This window comes from Pseudophryne corroboree, chromosome 6 (genome assembly GCF_028390025.1).
Source record: "Pseudophryne corroboree isolate aPseCor3 chromosome 6, aPseCor3.hap2, whole genome shotgun sequence".
NCBI classification, from domain to species: Eukaryota; Metazoa; Chordata; class Amphibia; order Anura; family Myobatrachidae; genus Pseudophryne; species Pseudophryne corroboree.
Window position 1 is genome coordinate 501,987,971 of NC_086449.1, and position 21,816 is coordinate 502,009,786.

The 21,816-nt window shown below is 46.8% G+C and overlaps 1 protein-coding gene across 6 annotated transcripts in view; it reads left to right on the top strand.

Moving 5' to 3' along the window:
* The window catches only part of USP15 (ubiquitin specific peptidase 15), a 258,720-nt gene that overhangs the window by 194,579 nt on the left and 42,325 nt on the right, over window positions 1-21,816 (top strand). For all 6 annotated transcript variants that reach the window (XM_063927377.1, XM_063927378.1, XM_063927379.1 and 3 more), the window contains 2 exons: window positions 2,355-2,546; window positions 14,340-14,455. In XM_063927377.1, coding sequence (XP_063783447.1) covers window positions 2,355-2,546; window positions 14,340-14,455 — 308 coding nt within the window. The remainder of the gene's footprint in view (window positions 1-2,354; window positions 2,547-14,339; window positions 14,456-21,816) is intronic.

Here is a 21,816-nt window from a genome sequence, read left to right on the forward strand (position 1 = left end):
CTATGTTTTTTTGCTGCACAGATGCTCAGCCGCTGACATAGGAGGACATAAGACACAGCTACAGTATTCAGAATTAGGCCCTTGGTGTCTGGTTAGCAGTAGCTTTAATGTTCCTGCCGGCTAAAATAAAAGAGAAGGATGGGAAATCTGCATTAAGTTAAATGTTTTGCTGGGGAACTTTAACAGTGATTATTTGCCTTTTGTTTTGCTGAATATATCTGTAATATAGACAAGTTTACATCTTTTTATAGGTATTCAAGTTATTGGGCGGATTCCCACGCAATTTAGCTGTAGTTGCAGACAGACGCTGAAGCCCGATTTACTACCTCGTGCTTATGTGAGAATCCGTAGGACTAATGTGGGGATATGCACACCTGCAAGTGAACATCTTTGCTGCCCATTGATTTTATGCCAGCCTCCACAATCGTCGTCCTTAGTGTTGGTACTTGGACCAGTTCCATGCTAGGTGCAAGAGATCCATCAGAAACAGGCTTCACTTCCCTGTATGCAATTGCAGAATTGCACAGAGCATTTGACACTCCCACAGGTCAGGATGGTTCTGTGCTCTTGCATTGGTGCCACCCCCGAAATTCCCAATTTCACAGAAACACAGATCTGACTGGGTTCAGTATGAGCCAGAATAGAACAGAGATAAGCAAAATTGCATAAATTGACGCATGCGCTGTATGCTTAGTCTTCCCATTTGCATCTGTGCATGGAGATCCTTCCTACTCAAAATCAGTCCCATGCATAGATTAATCTTCTTGCTGTGATGATTTATTATATTGATCAATTTATATTACAAATTGTAATGTTCCTGATTTGATTTTAACTATTTATAACACACTTCTGCGTAAATTGGACAAGTTTCTTTGTTTTTGTTTTTTGTTTTTTTATCTTACTGTAGTATAAATTAAATGTTCCTGCCAAATAACTAAATGCACTAGGAAGTTATAGAATTTACTCCACCAAGACTCTTGGGTAATTATTCCATAAAAGTGGAGGTAGTACTAGTAATTTGCATCTGTTGTTTCCTTTTCCTAGGTGGGGGAGTTATCTGTTACTTTTCATTTTCTGTGCATCTAATACCCCTTTCACTTTGCCAAAATAACCCGGGTTGACCCAGGTCGAGGTGCAGTGTGCCGAGCAACCCGGCATTTCAACCTGGGATTAAAGCAGGGTTAAACACTGGTCGGACCTGGGTCGATGTGCAGTGTGAAAGGGTGTTATTCAACCTGGGACTCAAAAAAAGGCGCTGATTGGATGTTCTTGTGTCTCCTTTTGTTTCCTTTTGGCACCTCATTTTCGTGAGCCAGAAAAAATCCACTTAAATTACATCCATACTGTTTACATGGGTGACCCGGGTTCAGTGTGAAAGGGGCCAACCCAAGAAAAACTCGGGTCGAAAGTGCAGTGTGAAAGGGTTGGATCCGAGTTCAAAATTCTAGGTCGAACCCGGGTTTGCTATGTGAAAGCGGTATTAGTATTATCACCCTATTGTGGGAGGTGGTAATAAAATGTTTTTGTTAACATAGGCCCTCATTCCGAGTTGTTCGCTCGCTAGCCGCTTTTCGCAGCAGTGCACACGCTAAGCCGCCGCCCTCTGGGAGTGAATCTTAGCTTAGCAGAATTGCGAACGAAGTATTCGCAATATTGCGAAAAGATTTTTCTTTGCAGTTTCTGAGTAGCTCCAGACTTACTCTTCCAGTGCGATCAGTTCAGTGCTTGTCGTTCCTGGTTTGACGTCACAAACACACCCAACGTTCGCCCAGACACTACCCCGTTTCTCCAGCCACTCCCGCGTTTTTCCCAGAAACGGCAGCGTTTTTTCACACACTCCCATAAAACAGCCAGTTTCCGCCCAGAAACACCGACTTCCTGTCAATCACACTACGATCACTAGAACGAAGAAAAAACCTCGTAATGCCGTGAGTAAAATACCAAACTTCTTAGCAAATTTACTTGGCGCAGCCGCAGTGCGAACATTGCGCATGCGCAGTTAGCGGAAAATCGCACCGATGCGAAGGAAAAGAACGAGCGAACAACTCGGAATGAGGGCCATAGTGTAGTAATGGTACAGACCTTTTCAATAACTCTACAATGTGTGGATGAGTTAAATGTAGCTGTTCATTTTTAATAGCTGCAATTAGCTAGTAATGCCATAGCCAGTTGGCACATGTGAACAATATAGGTGGAGAACTCAGAGATCAGTATTAAAAAGTAAAACCTTCTCAATTTTTTTTTTTTTTCTAGTGTATAGTACATCCTTCAAATATAGTCAGTAAATTGAAATATATATCAACTGGCATGCATTTTCTTTCCCGGTATTGTAATACAAAAAAATTGTACTTTAGATTTGAAACATCAATCAACAGAACAGAAGATACAGAGCAGGTCATAATTCCTATTTATTTACGTGAGAAGTTTCGCCATACTAGTTATAGTCATCACCATGGTTCAACATTATTTGGCCAACCTTTTCTCATGACTGTGCCTAGAAACATCACTGAAGATAAGCTGTATAACCTTCTTTTAGCAAGAATGTGGTATGTATTCTAATATTGGTAAATTTAACAAGTTAGTAATATTGTGACTGGCTATAAGCTTGAAATATATTTGCTTTTACGTCCTTTTTTTTATGTTTATAGTTCTACAAGCCTATTAATCAATTCTGGGCGATAAAAGTGGGTACACACTTAGCGCTAAATTAAACAACGTCGCTCATTTTTACCCTTCCTGAGTGACGTTGTTTACTTTATCGCTAAGTGTGTATGCCGCCCGCCGACTAATGACGCGCAGCCCCATGGAACGTTAACGACCCTCACTGTCTGCTGTGCAGGCAGCTCAATTTGGACTGTTGTCCAAAAACTGCTTTCACGGCCTTGCCGCGGCATGACATCACTGATCGACATTGTTTGCATATAGCTAAGTGTGTACGCGCTGCTGCCGACCTCCCCGACAGGGAAGGGAACACACTAGGCGACTCCGCTCATAGAGCACATCGCCCAGTCTGTACCCACCTTAAGAAGCTTTTCTGTTTTGCTGTTCATCCCAGAGAGAGAAAATCTTTACCTTACAAATATGGCTAGGATACTGTGATTGCCAGCTTAGCTGCGATACTAACTGGCAGCCGTAAGAGAAAGGTTATCGCTTCATCAACCAGACCTGGCCCTCTCTGCACATGCAAGTTGGGTCACACATGTAGGGTTCGCTAGAAGACGTACTTGAGGCTTCTTGCACTTTACTAAAACAATAGAATGTGGAATATGTAAATGCTTGAGTTGGTGATAACAGTAGCACAGCCACTAGCAATTGTACACCCCTCTGTCTTTGTCAAATAGTCTTTGAAACCACAGAGAAAACCAGAGAAAGTGCTGTATTTTTGTAAATTAAGTTTTACTAACAACCTTCAGTAATGGAACCAACAGGACACGTACGCATATGTAATAAAAATCTAAAATAAATCTAGTTTTTTAAAACCCCTGACAGATAGATAAGCTCTTTAAACAGTATAAATTCCTACTGATAAACTTGTGTCTCAGAGGGACTATAAAAATGACCACTTGTAGCGCAGATTAAATAATCATGTCATCCAATAACTCATGTATTTGATAGTCTTTCTCTAACGTCCTTGAGGATGCTGGGACTCCGTAAGGACCATGGGGAATAGAAGGGCTCCGCAGGAGATAGGGCACTTTAAGAAAGCTTTGGACTCTGGGTGTGCACTGGCTCCTCCCTCTATGCCCCTCCTCCAGACCTCAGTTTTACACTGTGCCCAGAGCAAGATGGGTGCACTGCAGAGAGCTCTCCAGAGTTCTCTGCCTAGAAGCATTTTTGTTTGGATTTTTTCTTTCAACCTTTTACTATTTCACAGGGAGCACTGCTGTCAACAGGCTCCCTGCATCGAGGGACTGAGGAGAAAGGAGCAGACCTTCTTGTCAAAGATAGGCTCTGCTTCCTCGGCTACTGGACACCATTAGCTCCAGAGGGGGTGAACGCAGGTTCTTACTGGGCGTCCACCCCCGGAGCCGCGCCGCCGTTCTCCTCACAGAGCTAGAAGTACAGAAGACAGAAGTTGTCAGGCGGCAGAAGCCTTCAGCTTCACTGAGGTAACGCACAGCACTGCAGCTGTGCGTCATTGCTCCCATACACCTCACACACTCCGGTCACTGTAAGGGTGCAGGGGGGGGCGCCCTGGGCAGCAATATAAACATCTGCATGGCAAAAAGACTATATACATGTACAGGTGGGCTCTGTACATGTATATAAAAGAGCCCCCGCCATATTTTACTAAGTTTGAGCGGGACAGAAGCCTGCCGCCGGGGGGCGGGGCTTCTCCCTCAGCACTCACCAGCGCCATTTTCTCTCCACAGCACTGCTGAGAGGAAGCTCCCCGGACTCTCCCCTGCTTACACACGGTGAAAGGGTGCTTAAAAGAGAGGGGGGGGGGGGCACATAATTGGCGGTTTACATATTATTGCAGCGCTGCTGGGGAAAAACTATTTGTGTTTGGTCTCCAGGGTTATTGCGCTGGGGTGTGTGCTAGCATACTCTCTCTCTGTCTCTCCAAAGGGCCTTGACAGGGATACTGTCTTCAGGAAAGGGGTTCCCTGTGTGTGTGTGAAGTGTGTCGGTACGCGTGTGTCGACATGTTTGACGAGGAAGGCTCGCTTAATGTGGAGGGGGAGTGCTTGAATGTCAGGTCGCCGTCGGTAACGCAGACACCGGAATGGGTGGATATGCTGAATGTCTTGAATGCAAATGTCAATCTATTGCATAAAAGATTAGACAAGGCAGAAGCTAGGGATCAGTCAGGTAGCCAGTCCATGCCTGTCCCTGGGGCGCCAGGTCCTTCGGGGTCTCAGAAGCGCACCATATCCCAGATCGATGACACAGATACTGACTCTAGTGTCGACTATGAAGATGCTAAATTACAGCCAAAGGTGGCTAAGGGTATACGGTACATGATTATGGCCATTAAAGAGGTTTTGCATATTACTGAGGAACCCCCTGTCCCTGACACGAGGGTACACATGTATAAAGGGAAAAAGCCTGAAGTCACTTTTCCATCCTCATTTGAATTAAGTGACTTGTGCGAAAAGGCTTGGGAATCTCCGGAAAGGAGACCACAAGTTCCCAAAAGGATTCTCATGGCGTATCCTTTTCCACAAACTGATAGGATACGCTGGGAATCTTTGCCAAAAGTTGACAAGGCGCTGACACGTTTGTCCAAAAAGGTGGCACTGCCTTCTCAGGATACGGCTTCCCTCAAGGAACCTGCTGATCGCAGGCAGGAAATTACCTTAAAGCACATTTACAATCATTCCGGTACTATTGCTCGACCGGCTATGGCGTCGGCCTGGGTTTGTAGTGCGGTTGTAGCATGGGCAGATTCCTTATCTACGGAAATTGACACCTTAGATAGGGACGCCATTCAAATGACCATAGAGCATATCAGAAATGCTGCCTTGTATATGAGGGATGCTCAGAGAGACATTTGTTTATTAAGCTCCAGAATAAATGCTATGTCTATTTCTGCTAGGCGGCTCTTGTGGACCCGACAGTGGACGGGAGATGCCGATTCAAATCGGCATATGGAGTCCTTGCCTTACAAAGGGGTGGAGTTGTTTGGAGACGGCCTCTCGGATCTTGTCTCTACGGCTACGGCTGGTAAGTCAAATTTCTTACCTTATGTCCCCCCGCAACATACAAAAAAGGCACCTCATTATCAAATGCAGTCCTTTCGTTCCAATAAAAACAAGAAGGTACGTGGATCATCCTTTGTTGCCAGAGGGAAAGGCAGGGGGAAAAAGCTGCACACAGCTAGTTCCCAAGAGCAGAAGTCCTCCCCTGCGTCTGCAAAGTCCACCGCATGACGCTGGGGCTTTCCGAGGGGAGGCAGATCTGGTGGGGGCTCGTCTTCGATTTTTCAGCCACGTCTGGGTTCGCTCGCAGGTGGATCCCTGGGCATTAGAGATTGTTTCTCCGGGATACAGGCTGGAATTCGAAGACTTGCCTCCTCGCCGATTTTTCAAATCGGCTCTGCCGGCTTCCCCGTCAGAGAGGGAGCTAGTGTTGGCAGCAATCCAAAAATTGTATATTCAACAGGTGATTGTCACAGTTCCTCATCTCCAGCAAGGAGAGGGATATTACTCAACCCTGTTTGTTGTCCCGAAACCGGACGGTTCGGTCAGACCCATTTTAAACCTGAAATCTCTGAACCTGTACTTGAAGAGGTTCAAGTTCAAAATGGAATCACTCAGGGCGGTCATCGCCAGCCTGGAGGGGGGGGATTGGATGGTGTCCCTGGACATAAAGGATGCTTACCTTCATGTTCCGATATTCCCCCCGCATCAGGCGTTCCTGAGATTTGCAGTGCAGGACTGTCACTACCAATTTCAGACGTTGCCGTTTGGGCTTTCCACGGCCCCGAGAATTTTCACCAAGGTAATGGCGGAAATGATGGTGCTCCTGCGCAGGCAGGGGGTCACAATTATCCCATACTTGGATGATCTCCTCATAAAGGCGAGATCTCGGGAGAGGTTGCTGGACAGTGTGTCTCTGTCCATGAAGACGTTGCAGATACACGGCTGGATTCTCAATATACCGAAGTCCCAGCTAGTCCTACAACGCGTCTGACCTTTTTGGGCCTGATTCTAGACACAGACCAGAAAAAGGTTTTTCTTCCGATCGAAAAGGTTCAGGAACTCATAGCCATGGTCAGGAACCTATTAAAACCAAAAAAGGTTTCAGTGCATCATTGCGCGCGGGTCCTGGGAAAGATGGTGGCTTCCTACGAGGCCATCCCTTTCGGCAGGTTCCATGCGAGGACTTTTCAATGGGACCTCTTGGACAAGTGATCCGGGTCCCATTTACAAATGCATCAAAGGATCACACTGTCTCCCAGGACCAGGGTATCTCTCCTGTGGTGGCCGAACAGTGCTCACCTACTAGAAGGTCGCAGGTTCGGCATTCAGGGCATTCAGGATGGGTCCTGGTGACCACGGACGCAAGCCTCCGAGGCTGGGGAGCAGTGACACTGTGAAGAAATTTCCAAGGTCTCTGGTCAAGCCTAGAGTCTTGTCTCCACATCAACGTCCTGGAGTTGAGGGCCATATACAACGCCCTGCGTCAAGCGGAGGAATTGCTTCGGAGAAAACCGGTTCTGATTCAGTCAGACAATGTCACGGCAGTGGCTCATATAAACCGCCAAGGCGGAACAAGGAGCAGAATGGCCATGGCAGAAGTGACCAGGATTCTATGCTGGGCGGAAGGCCATGTAAGCGCGCTGTCAGCGGTGTTCATCCCGGGGGTGGACAACTGGGAGGCGGACTTCCTCAGCAGGCACGACCTGCATCCGGGAGAGTGGGGACTTCATCAAGAAGTCTTCGCACAGATCACGGATCGTTGGGGACTGCCTCAAATCGACATGATGGCATCCCGTCTCAACAAAAAGCTAAAGCGGTATTGCGCCAGGTCAAGGGACCCTCAGGCGGTAGCGGTAGACGCTCTGGTGACACCTTGGGTGTTCAGATCGTTCTATGTTTTTCCTCCTCTTCCTCTCATACCCAAGGTGTTGAGAATAATACGAAGAAGCAGGGTCAGAACAATACTCATTGTTCCGGATTGGCCACGGAGGACTTGGTATCCGGAGCTGCAAGAGTTGCTCGCAGGGGATCCGTGGCCTCTTCCTCTAAGGCAGGACCTGCTGCGGCAGGGGCCCTGTCTGTTCCAAGACTTACCGCGGCTGCGTTTGACGGCATGGCGGTTGAAAGCCGGATCCTAGCGGAAAAAGGGATTCCGGAGGAAGTAATTCCTACCCTGATCAGGGCTAGGAAAGATGTGACGTTAAAACATTATCACCGTATATGGCGGAAATATGTTGCTTGGTGTGAGGCCAGAGCTGCTCCTACTGAGGAGTTCCATTTGGGCCGTCTACTCCACTTCCTTCAAACAGGAGTGACTTTGGGCCTAAAATTAGGGTCCATAAAGGTCCAGATTTCGGCCTTATCCATTTTCTTTCAAAGAGAATTGGCCTCTATTCCTGAAGTACAGACCTTTGTGAAGGGAGTGCTGCATATTCAGCCTCCTTTTGTGCCTCCGGTGGCGCCTTGGGATCTTAACGTGGTGTTACGTTTCCTCAAGTCACCTTGGTTTGAACCACTCAAAACTGTGGAGTTAAAATACCTCACGTGGAAAGTGGTCATGTTGTTGGCGTTAGCTTCGGCAAGACGTGTTCCGACTTGGCGGCTTTATCACATAAACGCTTATACTTGGTTTTTCACGTGGATAGGGCAGAGTTGAGGACTCGCCCTCACTTTCTGCCAAAAGTGGTCTCATCTTTTCATGTGAACCAACCTATTGTCGTGCCTGTGGCTACACGGGACTTGGAGGATTCCGAGTCCCTGGATGTAGTCAGGGCTTTGAAGATTTATGTGACCAGAACGGCTAGAATCAGGAAGACTGAAGTTTTGTTCGTTCTGTATGCGGCCAACAAGGTTGGCGCTCCTGCTTCAAAGCAGACTATTGCTCGCTGGATCTGTAACACGATTCAGCAGGCACATTCTACGGCAGGATTGCCGTTACCGAAATCGGTTAAGGCCCACTCCACTAGGAAAGTGGGCTCTTCTTGGGCGGCTGCCCGAGGGGTCTCGGCATTACAGTTGTGCCGAGCAGCTACTTGGTCGGGGAAAAACACCTTTGCAAAGTTCTATAAGTTTGATACCCTGGCTGAGGACGACCTCCTGTTTGCTCAATCGGTGCTGCAGAGTCATCCGCACTCTCCCGCCCGTTTGGGAGCTTTGGTATAATCCCAATGGTCCTTACGGAGTCCCAGAATCCTCAAGGACGTTAGACAAAATAAGATTTTACTTACCGGTAAATCTATTTCTCGTAGTCCGTAGATGATGCTGGGCGCCCGTCCCAAGTGCGGACTTCTTCTGCAAGACTTGTATATAGTTATTGCTTACATAAGGGTTATGTTATAGTTTTCGGTGGTACCGTGGCTATGTTGTTGTTCATACTGTTAACTGGGTAAGTTTATCACAAGTTATACGGTGTGGCTGGTATGAATCTCGCCCTTAGATTTACAAAAATCCTTCCTCGTACTGTCCATCTCCTCTGGGCACAGTTTCCCTAACTGAGGTCTGGAGGAGGGGCATAGAGGGAGGAGCCAGTGCACACCCAGAGTCCAAAGCTTTCTTAAAGTGCCCTATCTCCTGCGGAGCCCGTCTATTCCCCATGGTCCTTACGGAGTCCCAGCATCCTCTACGGACTACAAAAAATAGATTTACCGGTAAGTAAAATCTTATTATTAGTTCCCTATTTCTTTCTGTTTTATTCCCCATGCTTTGTACAAGGAATCCTTTATTGCAATACTCAGCAAAATTATTCCCTGGCTGGTGCACTTGTTAAATTACCCTCCATTAGCGGTATTGTTTAAAATATCACACAGTGTGTATGCTGTGACCGATAACAAACGAATCCCCTCCTGCGCTATAAATGTTATGATATGGCTCAGAGTTCAATGAAAAACAAATATATAACTTATTATATTATATATATTTTTATTTTATTTGATAGTATTTCATATAAATATATGAATAAAATACACTTCAGACCGGTCAAATATGAAAAAACATTAATAAATCTCTTGCCTAACTATAGGAGGTGGATCTTAGATAAACTTCTGTGCACAGAAAAAATGTAAAAATATGTAAAATTAATAAAAAATCAGTCCATATGAAAAAGGTTACCAGCTGGATTCACACCCATGAAACGCGTCAGAAGCAGATCTTTTTGGACCCATATACCAGCTATATTACACCCTTATAATAGATCTTCATTCAGCAGCATTTTCTGTGGAAGCAACGGAGAACGGGACATCACAACCGTGACTGAGGTGTCTGCATACGGCACTCGGAGACGTGGACTCATAGAGCCTGGAAGTCGGGTGGAATATCAGCACAGCAGGCGCTAGTGAAGCGCCGTTCCCGCAGCCCGAGTCCGTCTCACATGTCATTTGAACTTTCCCGTGTGACAACCACTGGTGCAAGCCGCATATAAGGCTCCTGCGGGGAGCAGTTCTATTGCACAACATTGTCTTCTTTGCAAAGTGGTAACGTATTGAGGATATCCATTACAATACAACACATGAATTATGCTACCTATTTCATGGGTGTGAATCCAGCTGGTAACCTTTTTCATATGGACTGATTTTTTATTAATTTTACATATTTTTACATTTTTTCTGTGCACAGAAGTTTATCTAAGATCCACCTCCTATAGTTAGGCAAGAGATTTATTAATGTTTTTTCATATTTGACCGGTCTGAAGTGTATTTTATTCATATATTTATATGAAATACTATCAAATAAAATAAAAATATATATACTATAATAAGTTATATATTTGTTTTTCATTGAACTCTGAGCCATATCATAACATTTATAGCGCAGGAGGGGATTCGTTTGTTGTTCTAGTGTTACCGGTGTAGTGCCGGTTCTTTTTGACTTGACTTACCCCAAGTCAAGCTTTCTCCTGCAGCTGGTTTGTACGCAGAATGAAACATCGTTTTTAAAGCAAAGATTTTTTACCAGTAATACTATCATCTAAATATGGTAATGATACATTAGCGCCTGGTTATAGTTTTTTTGTATTATGCTGTGACCGATGCCCGCTCACGACCCCCGCTTTCGGCTGTACATGCAGCGCAATCTGACTATATTACCAGGAGCTGCACGTTCAGGCCAGCACCGGCATGACGTGACTGTGCAATATCACTTAGGGGTATATGCAATTGCGGTCGAATTTCCGAAATTGTCGAATTTCGGGACTTTTTCGACCAAAAAAAAAAAATCGCCAATGCAATTCAGTACTTTCCGACAAAAAAACGGACTTTCAAAATTCTACTTTTTGAAATTCGACTTTTGACAAATTCGACTTTTTTGCAATGATACACATGCTGCAATTCGACCAAAGTCTATTCAATGGAAGTTTGGAAATTCGACAACAGTCCTTTTAGACAGTAAATTCGTAATTTTCAATCCGACACACTTTGGAGGGTGAAACTAATAAAAACAAATTAAAACATGTTTTTTTCGTGTTTTTTTTTTCTTGGTAATATCATATCTATTTATATTAGAAGGGATTAGGTACTTGGTTTGTCTTTTTTGGAGGCACAAGTATTATTTATATATTTTTAAAAATAATATATATATTTTTTTTTTTGGATGGAATGGTAAAATCCCTGAAAAAAATGGCGTGGGTCCCCCCTCCAAAGCATAACCAGCCTCGGGCTCTTCGAGCTGGTCCTGGTTCTAAAAATGCGGGGGGGAAATTGACAGGGGTTCCCCCGTATTTTTAAAACCAGCACCGGGCTCTGCGCCTGATGCTGGTGCAAAAAATACGGGGACAAAAAGAGTAGGGGTCCCCCGTATTTTATACACCAGCATCGGGCTCCATTAGCTGGACAGATAATGCCACAGCCGGGGGTCACTTTTATACAGCGCCCTGCGGCCGTGGCATTAAATATCCAACTAGTCACCCCTGGCCGGGGTACCCTGGGGGAGTGGGGACCCCTTCAATCAAGGGGTCCCCCCCCCCAGCCACCCAAGGGCCAGGGGTGAAGCCCGAGGCTGTCCCCCCCCCCCCTTCCAAGGGCTGCGGATGGGAGGCTGATAGCCTTGAGAAAAATGTCAGAATATTGTTTTTTCCAGTAGTACTACAAGTCCCAGCAAGCCTCCCCCGCAAGCTGGTACTTGGAGAACCACAAGTACCAGCATGCGGGAGAAAAACTGGCCCGCTGGTACCTGTAGTACTACTGGGAAAAAAATACCCAAATAAAAACAGGACACACACACCGTGACAAGTACAACTTTATTACATACTGCCGACACACACATACTTACCTATGTTGACACGCCGACTGCCACAGTCTCCGACGATCCGCGGGTACCTGTTAAAAAAATTATACTCACCTTCCAGCGTCCAGAGATAAATCCACGTCCAGAGTATAATCCAGGTACTTGGCAAAATAACAAAACGCAAAAACCCGTGCCAGCGGACTGAAAGGGGTCCCATGTTGACACATGAGACCCCTTTCCCCGAATGCAGAGACCTCTACGTGACAGCTGTCACTGAAAGGTCTCGTAAGCCAATCAGCGAGTGCAACGTCCTTGCACGCTCCTGATTGGCTCTGTGCGCGTCTGAGCTGACAGCGCATCGCAAAGCCTCTCCATTATATTCAATGGTGGGAACTTTGCGGCTAGCGGTGGGGTCACCCGCCGGTCAGCGGCTGACCGCGGGTAACCCCACCGCTGACGGCAAAGTTCCCACCATTGAAAGTAATGGGAGAGGCTTTGCGATGCGCTGTCTGAGGTCACACGCGCACAGCCAATCAGGTGAGCGCCACGGAAGTAGCGCTTCCTGATTGGCTGAAGGGACCTCAGTGACCGGAGTCACGTGGTGTCCCGGCATTCGTGGAAAGGGGTCTCATGTGTCAACATGGGACCCCTTTCAGTCCGTTGGTACGGGTGTGCGTGTTTTTATTTTGCCAAGTACAAGGATTTGATCTCTGGACGTGGATTTATCTCTGGACACTGGCAGGTGAGTATAATTTTTTTCACAGGTACCCTCGGATCGTCGGAGACTGTGCTAGTCGGCATGTCAACATAGGTAAGTGTGTGTGTCGGCGGTGTGTAATAAAGTTGTACTTGTCACGGTGTGTGTCTCCTGTTTTTATTTGGGTATTTTTTTCCCAGTAGTACTACAGGTACCAGCGGGCCCGTTTTTCTCCCGCATGCTGGTACTTGTGGTTCTCCAAGTACCAGCTTGCGGGGGAGGCTTGCTGGGACTTGTAGTACTACTGGAAAAAACAATATTCTGTCATTTTACTCAAGGCTATCAGCCTCCCATCCGCAGCCTTTGGATGGGGGGGGGACAGCCTCGGGCTTCACCCCTGGCCCTTGGGTGGCTGGGGGGGACACCCCTTGATTGAAGGGGTCCCCACTCCCCCAGGGTACCCCGGCCAGGGGTGACTAGTTGGATATTTAATGCCACGGCCGCAGGGCGCTGTATAAAAGTGACCCCTGGCTGTGGCATTATCTGTCCAGCTAGTGGAGCCCGATGCTGGTGTATAAAATACGGGGGACCCCTACTCTTTTTGTCCCCCGTATTTTTTGCACCAGCATCAGGCGCAGAGCCCGGTGCTGGTTTTAAAAATACGGGGGATCCCATGTCAATTTTGTCCCCGCATTTTTAGAACCAGGACCAGCTCGAAGAGCCCGAGGCTGGTTATGCTTTGGAGGGGGGACCCCACGCCATTTTTTTCCGGGTTTTTCCCGTTTTTACCCGTTTTTTTTAATTTGCGGCAAAATCCGGCAAATCGGCCGTTTTTCGCCCGCGGGACTGTCGAATCCGTTTTTTATTGAATATGGTGAATTCCGGCAGCCACCTGCCGGAATTCACCTGTCGAATTGTGTCGAATTAAAAAACGGCGATAATTTGCCGCGATTCGCCGTGAATTGCATATACCCCTTAGTGTGTATGCACAATGTCAGCAGGCCGGGAGGGGAAGGGAAACACTAGGCGATATCGCTCATGGAGCTATCACCTAGTGTGTACCCACCATTAATCTGATGAGAAAATGCTTTCCCAGGAAAAAGGACTTAACTACTTTTAATAAATGGTGGCCCTGGTCTTTTCATTTATAACAGTTGCACAGGCTGCAGGTAGCAGTTTCAAAGCGATTGATTTGCGGAATCTTTGATTGCTGTCTTTCGAGACTGGATGTTACTTTTGCATAATAGACACTGAGACAGCTTCCATAAAGTATTTTAAATAAACCTATTTGTAGTACCAGAATTGTAGTGAATGATGATGATCTGTGAAATAAGCTTTGCTTGCCTTGATCTTTGCATGAATAAGAAATCAGGGGCCTAATTCAGCATTAGTTGTAGCTGTGTGAAAAATCGCACAACTACAACCCTTTACACTAACATGCCAGGGGACGCCCAGCAGTGCTCCTGCCCCCCAACATGTGAGCATGATTAGTGTTGCCCCCTGCCTTCTGCAAAGGCAGACAGATGGCCGCAATTTTTGGGAGGTCACGCAGCCACCACGACCCACCCCACTAATGATTATGTGGGCACATGTGCTGAAACCGCCTAAAAGCAGTTTCAGCAGATTAGCGTGTAATGCTGAATTGGGGCCTAAGTGCAGCAAATAGTCTGTTTCCTACAATTATATGCAAGTGTCAGTGACTGAATGCCAAACTACCACTACTTTATATGGTGCTGCATGTCCATTTACCGTCTCCCTAAATTTTGTGCTATTTGCAGCCGATACGTAAAAATTCCAACCGAGAGTGAAGAAATTGATGGCCCTCTGCATTGTAATAAAGAGCATACCATTAATGGAAATGGCCCAAATGGTATCCATGAAGAGGGTTCTCCAAGTAAGTTTTTTTTTTTCCTTTGGGGGGGGGGGGGGGGGATGGGGTCATTTTTTAAGTTGACATTATTATTGTTTTTATTCAAAATTTGCAATTATGTAATCTAAATCACACAGAAAATCGTAATTTGCTCAACTAAAAGACCCAGCTGCTATGTGGCAATTCTCAAGAAGAAATAATTACATTTGTTTTACTATTAGTGAATGTGCGTAGTCTGTGCCATTCCTGCCATTTCCTATATTTTTGTGTCCAGTGTCTGGCATGATTGTGAAAAATGTATCATATTGTTTGACTTTCATCTATTGTATATTACTTTCTACGGGGTAAATTTACTAACTGTTGGTTTTAAATCCATTTCAAAACTGATGGTCAATGACTGGTATCAATGTTTGATTGCAACCTAAATAAAACCCAGCTTTTACTATGCATTGGTTTTGACTGCTATTTCAGTCAGACTTTGTTACCCAAAACTGGTGTCAATCTGCTGCGGAGCAGGAGACCTGCACAGGTCACTATGTTCTGTGCATTCCTTGTTACTTGTGCAATAAATGGTTAAAAATAGAAAAAAAAGATGCATGGGCCCCATCTTCCCAAATCCATGGCCAGTCCCAGGCCTTTGAGCCTAGGCTGGCATTGCAAAATAGGGGGAAAACTGTATAGGGTTCCCTCAATTTTTCAATAACCAGCATTAGACAGAACCAGCCAACGAGCTGATGCCATAGCAGGGGGTGGTTCCTCCTGCCATAACAACCAACACCAAACTGGTTGTTACAGGGCTGGAGTCCATAGGGAAATAGGGATCCCCCACCCCTCCAACGAGGCTTTTTTCCACACACCCTGCACTCTCTCCTGGTGTGGCGGTAATAGTAATTAAATGAAGGTAAATAGTATGATTTTTAAAGGTATTTTGCTCTGTAGATCTCAACTGAAGGATGGCACTTGTCAAACCACAAGTGCCAATAGCCCGGACATTAGGGGTGCACCGCTGGCAACTGTAGTCCACCTGTTAAAATAAAATATATATATTAACCAAAAATACATGACACCCACACAAAGTATTGTATTGCATTATTTTATTAAATAAACATTCCCTACACCACACTCGTTCACCAATTTATTACTTATAAAATGCCGGGGTCACATCTCTTCGGTCCATGTAGGCATCCAGACATTTGGCAGAACAAAAAAAATGTTCCTAACTGCTCTTAACAGAGTTCTGTTGTGAATGACAGGTAACTCCCAGTCGCTCTCCAGACAAATGAATATGGACGAGCTGATTGATCAGAGCATGGGAACTGCCCAAAGGGTGCAGAGATTTTTGTGGGTGTTCCCACTTCCTTGCTGACCAGTTTGGGGCTGGTTGCTGTTATGGTAGGGGGACCCCATGCTGTGCGTCTCCCTGCTAATGCGTCAGCCCCCTGGATGGTTCAGCCTGTTGCTGGTTATTGGAAAATAGGGGGAACCCTACCCTACACCGTTTTTACCCCCTATTTTCCAACATCAGCCTAGGCTCAGATGTTGATTTTGGATTTTGGTGGGGACTACACACTGGTTTGATTTTCTGTTTTTTATATTAATCATTAGCCTCTTTAATCCTCACATATCTCCAGTGTCAAATCCTGTTATAGAGTACCCTATTTAAACCACTCTGTCACCTGCTCATTGCTAGTACAACTTGTCTTCAAGCTACTTTTGTTTCCAGTTCATGAGTTTCCTGCATTTCTCCCAGCTCATCTCCGGTGATATTAAGAGTGCTTCTTATTTTGCTACAAGGATTCAAAATCTCCCTTCTGCAGCAAGGATTCATCACCAGTTGCTCCCTGTTGTAATCAGCTCTCATCCTATACATCAGTGTGCTGTCTGCTAATTGCGGTTCCAAATACAGTCTGCTATTCTATAGCCTCCTGCATGCAGCCACCAGCACTGTCTGCTAATACCTGTATTCAGAACTGCTACCATTTACTGTCACCAGTTGTTCAACTGCCACAGCAGACACATATGTTCATAGTGTGTTGCAGACGGAATCATCCTATATACTGTATACACTGTATCTGTTTGGCAGGTCGACCCTACTTAGGTCGACATTTGGTCGACCACTATTGGTCGACATTGACATGGTCGACAAGGACAAATGGTCCACACAGGACAGGTCGACACATGAAACGGTGAACATGGCTTTTTTTTTTTTTTTACATAGATTTTTTACTTTTTCATACTTTACCATCCACGTGGACTACGATTGGGAATATTTATGCAAGAAAATGGTGTTCACTCTTTCTGGCGCTGGTGACACATGCACTAGGATATGATATATATAAATCTTTATTTTCTCTAACGTCCTAAGTGGATGCTGGGGACTCCGTAAGGACCATGAGGAATAGCGGCTCCGCAGGAGACTGGGCACATCTAAAGAAAGCTTTAGGACTATCTGGTGTGCACTGGCTCCTCCCCCTATGACCCCCCTCCAAGCCTCAGTTAGATCTTTGTGCCCGAACGAGAAGGGTGCACACTAGGGGCTCTCCTGAGCTTCTTAGTGAAAGTTTTAGTTTAGGTTTTTTATTTTCAGTGAGACCTGCTGGCAACAGGCTCACTGCATCGAGGGACTAAGGGGAGAAGAAGCGAACTCACCTGCGTGCAGAGTGGATTGGGCTTCTTAGGCTACTGGACATTAGCTCCAGAGGGACGATCACAGGCCCAGCCATGGATGGGTCCCAGAGCCGCGCCGCCGGCCCCCTTACAGAGCCAGAAGACAGAAGAGGTCCGGAAAATCGGCGGCAGAAGACATCCTGTCTTCACCAAGGTAGCGCACAGCACTGCAGCTGTGCGCCATTGCTCCTCAGCACACTTCACACTTCGGTCACTGAGGGTGCAGGGCGCTAGGGGGGGGGCGCCCTGAGCAGCAATAAAAACACCTTGGCTGGCGAAAATACATCACATATAGCCCCCAGGGCTATATGGATGAATTTTAACCCCTGCCAGAATCCATAAAAAAGCAGGAGAAAAGTCCGTGAAAAAGGGGCGGAGCCTATCTCCTCAGCACACTGGCGCCATTTTCCCTCACAGCTCCGTTGGAGGGAAGCTCCCCTGGCTCTCCCCTGCAGTCACTACACTACAGAAAGGGTTAAAAAAGAGAGGGGGGCACTAATTAGGCGCAGTATTAACAATACAGCAGCTATAAGGGGAAAAACACTTATATAAGGTTATCCCTGTATATATATAGCGCTTTGGTGTGTGCTGGCAAACTCTCCCTCTGTCTCCCCAAAGGGCTAGTGGGGTCCTGTCCTCTATCAGAGCATTCCCTGTGTGTGTGCTGTATGTCGGTACTTTTGTGTCGTCATGTATGAGGAGAAAAATGACGTGGAGACGGAGCAGATTGCCTGTAATAGTGATGTCACCCCCTAGGGGGTCGACACCTGAGTGGATGAACTGTTGGAAGGAATTACGTGACAGTGTCAGCTCTGTATAAAAGACAGTGGTTGACATGAGACAGCCGGCTACTCAGCTTGTGCCTGTCCAGACGTCTCATAGGCCGTCAGGGGCTCTAAAGCACCCGTTACCTCAGATGGCAGATATAGACGCCGACACGGATACTGACTCCAGTGTCGACGGTGAAGAGACAAATGTGACTTCCAGTAGGGCCACACGTTACATGATTGAGGCAATGAAAAATGTTTTACACATTTCTGATAATACGAGTACCACCAAAAAGGGGTATTATGTTCGGTGAGGAAAAACTACCTGTAGTTTTCCTGAATCTGAGAAATTAAATGAGGTGTGTGATGATGCGTGGTTTTCCCCCGATGATAACTGATAATTTCTAAAATGTTATTGGCATTATATCCTTTCCCGCCAGAGGTTAGGGTGCGTTGGGAAACACCCCCTAGGGTGGATAAAGCGCTCACACGCTTGTAAGGGCTCTACCCTCTCCTGAGATGGCCGCCCTTAAGGATCCTGCTGATTGAAAGCAGGAGGGTATCCTAAAATGTATTTACACACATACTGGTGTTATACTGCGACCAGCAATCGCCTCAGCCTGGATGTGCAGTGCTGGGTTGGCGTGGTCGGATTTTCTGACTGAAAATATTGATACCCTAGATAGGGACAGTATATTTTGCCTATAGAGCATTTAAAAGATGCATTTCTATATATGCGTGATGCACAGCGGAATATTTGCCGACTGGCATCAAGTCTAAGTGCGTTGTCCATTTCTACCAGTAGAGGGTTATGGACACGTCAGTGGTCAGGTGATGCGTATTCCAAACGGCATTTGGAAGTATTGCCTTAATAAGGGGAGGAGTTATTTGGGGTCGGTCTTTGAGACCTGGTGGCCACGGCAACAGCTGGGAAATCCACGTTTGTACCCCAGGTCGCCTCTCAACATGAGAAGACGCCGTATTATCAGGCGCAGTCTTTTCGTGGACAAGCGGGCAAAATGTTCCTCATTTCTGCCCCGTGACAGAGGGAGAGGAAAAAGGCTGCAGAAATCAGCCAGTTCCCAGGAACAGAAACCCTCTCCCGCCTCTGCCAAGCCCTCAGTATGACGCTGGGGCTTTACAAGCAGAATCAGGCACGGTGGGGGGCCCGTCTCAATGAATTTCAGCGCGCAGTGGGCTCACTCGCAAGTAGACCCCTGGATCCTTCAGGTGATATCTCAGGGGTACAAATTAGAATTCGAGACGTCTCCCCCTCGCCGTTTTCCTAAAGTCGGCTTTACCGATGTCTCCTTCTGACAGGGAGACAGTTTTGGAAGCCATTCACAAGCTGTATTCCCAGCAGGTGATAATCAAGGTACCCCTCCTGCAACAGGGAACGGGGTATTATTCCACACTGTTGTGGTACCGAAGCCGGACGGCTCGGTGAGACCGATTCTAAATCTAAAATCAAAAATCTTTGAACACTTACATACAGAGGTTCAAATTCAAGATTGAGTCACTCAGAGCAGTGATTGCGAACCTGGAAGAAGGGGACTACATGATGTCTCGGGACATCAAGGATGCTTACCTTCATGTCAAAATTTACCCTTCTCACCAAGGGTACCTCAGGTTTATGGTACAGAACTGTCACTATCAGTTCAGACGCTGCCGTATGGATGGTCCACGGCACCCCGGGTCTTTACCAAGGTAATGGCCGAAATGATGATATTCCTTCAAAGGAAGGGAATTTTAGTTATCCCTTACTTGGACGATTCCCTGATAAGGGTAAGATCCAGGGAACAGTTGGAGGTCGGTGTAGCACTATCTCAGGTAGTGTTGCGGCAGCACGATTGGATTCTCAATATTCCAAAATCGCAGCTGGTTCCGACGACTTGTCTTCTGTTCCTAGGGATGATCCTGGACACAGTCCAGAAAAAGGTGTTTCTCCCGGAGGGGAAAGCCAGGGAGTTATCCGAGCTAGTCAGGAACCTCCTAAAACCGAGCCAAGTCTCAGTGCATCAATGCACAAGGGTTCTGGGTAAAATGGTGGCTTCCTACGAAGCAATCCCATTCGGCAGATTCCACGCAAGAACTTTCCAGTGGGACCTGCTGGACAAATGGTCCGGGTCGCATCTTCAGATGCATCAGCGGATAACCCTGTCACCAAGGACAAGGGTGTCCCTCCTGTGGTGGTTGCAGAGTGCTCATCTTCTAGAGGGCCGCAGATTCGGCATTCAGGACTGGGTCCTGGTGACCACGGATGCCAGCCTGCGAGGCTGGGGAGCAGTCACACAGGGAAGGAATATCCAGGGCTTATGGTCAAGCCTGGAGACATCACTTCACATAAATATCCTGAAGCTAAGGGCCATTTACAATGCTCTAAGCTTAGCAAGACCTCTGCTTCAAGGTCAGCCGGTGTTGATCCAGTCGGACAACATCACGGCAGTCACCCACGTAAACAGACAGGGTGGCACAAGAAGCAGGAGGGCAATGGCAGAAGCTGCAAGGATTCTTCGCTGGGCGGAAAATCATGTGATAGCACTGTCAGCAGTATTCATTCCGGGAGTGGACAACTGGGAAGCAGACTTCCTCAGCACGACCTCCACCCGGGAGAGTGGGGACTTCACCCAGAAGTCTTCCACATGATTATAAACCGTTGGGAAAAACTCGACAGGTATTGCGCCAGGTCAAGGGACCCTCAGGCAATAGCTGTAGACGCTCTGGTAACACCGTGGGTGTACCAGTCAGTGTATGTGTTCCCTCCTCTGCCTCTCATACCCAAGGTACTGAGATTGATAAGATGGAGAGGAGTAAGCACTATATTCGTGGCTCCGGATTGGCCAAGAAGGACTTGGTAACCGGAACTTCAAGAGATGCTCACGGAGGATCCGTGGCCTCTACCTCTAAGAAGGGACCTGCTCCAACAAGGACCCTGTCTGTTCCAAGACTTACCGCGGCTGCGTTTGACGGCATGGCGGTTGAACGCCGGATCCTGAAGGAAAAAAGGCATTCCGGATGAAGTCATCCCTATCCTGATCAAAGCCAGGAAGGATGTAACCGCAAAACATTATCACCGCATTTGGCGAAAATATGTTGCGTGGTGCGAGGCCAGTAAGGCCCGACGGAGGAAATTCAACTGGGTCGATTCCTACATTTCCTGCAAACAGGAGTGTCTATGGGCCTGAAATTGGGGTCCATTAAGGTTCAAATTTCGGCCCTGTCAATTTTCTTCCAAAAAGAACTAGCTTCAGTCCCTGAAGTTCAGACGTTTGTAAAAGGGGTACTGCATATACAGCCTCCTTTTGTGCCTCCAGTGGCACTTTGGGATCTCAATGTAGTTTTTTGGGTTCCAAAAGTCACATTGGTTTGAACCACTTAAATCTGTGGAGTTAAAATATCTCACATGAAAAGTGGTCATGCTGTTGGCCCTGGCCTGGGCCAGGCGCGTGTCAGAATTGGCGGCTTTATCCTGTAAAAGCCCTTATCTGATTTTCCATTCGGACAGGGCGGAATTGAGGACTCGTCCTCAGTTTCTCCCTAAGGTGGTTGCAGCGTTTCACCTGAACCAACCTATTGTGGTGCCTGCGGCTACTAGGGACTTGGAGGACTCCAAGTTGCTAGACGTTGTCAGGGCCCTGAAAATATATGTTTCCAGGACGGCTGGAGTCAGAAAATCTGACTCGCTGTTTATCCTGTATGCACCCAACAAGCTGGGTGCTCCTGCTTCTAAGCAGACTATTGCTCGTTGGATTTGTAGTACAATTCAGCTTGCACATTCTGTGGCAGGCCTGCCACAGCCAAAAATCTGTAAATGCCCACTCCACAAGGAAGGTGGGCTCATCTTGGGCGGCTGCCCGAGGGGTCTCGGCTTTACAACTTTGCCGAGCAGCTACTTGGTCAGGAGCAAATACGTTTGTAAAATTCTACAAAATTGATACTCTGGCTGAGGAG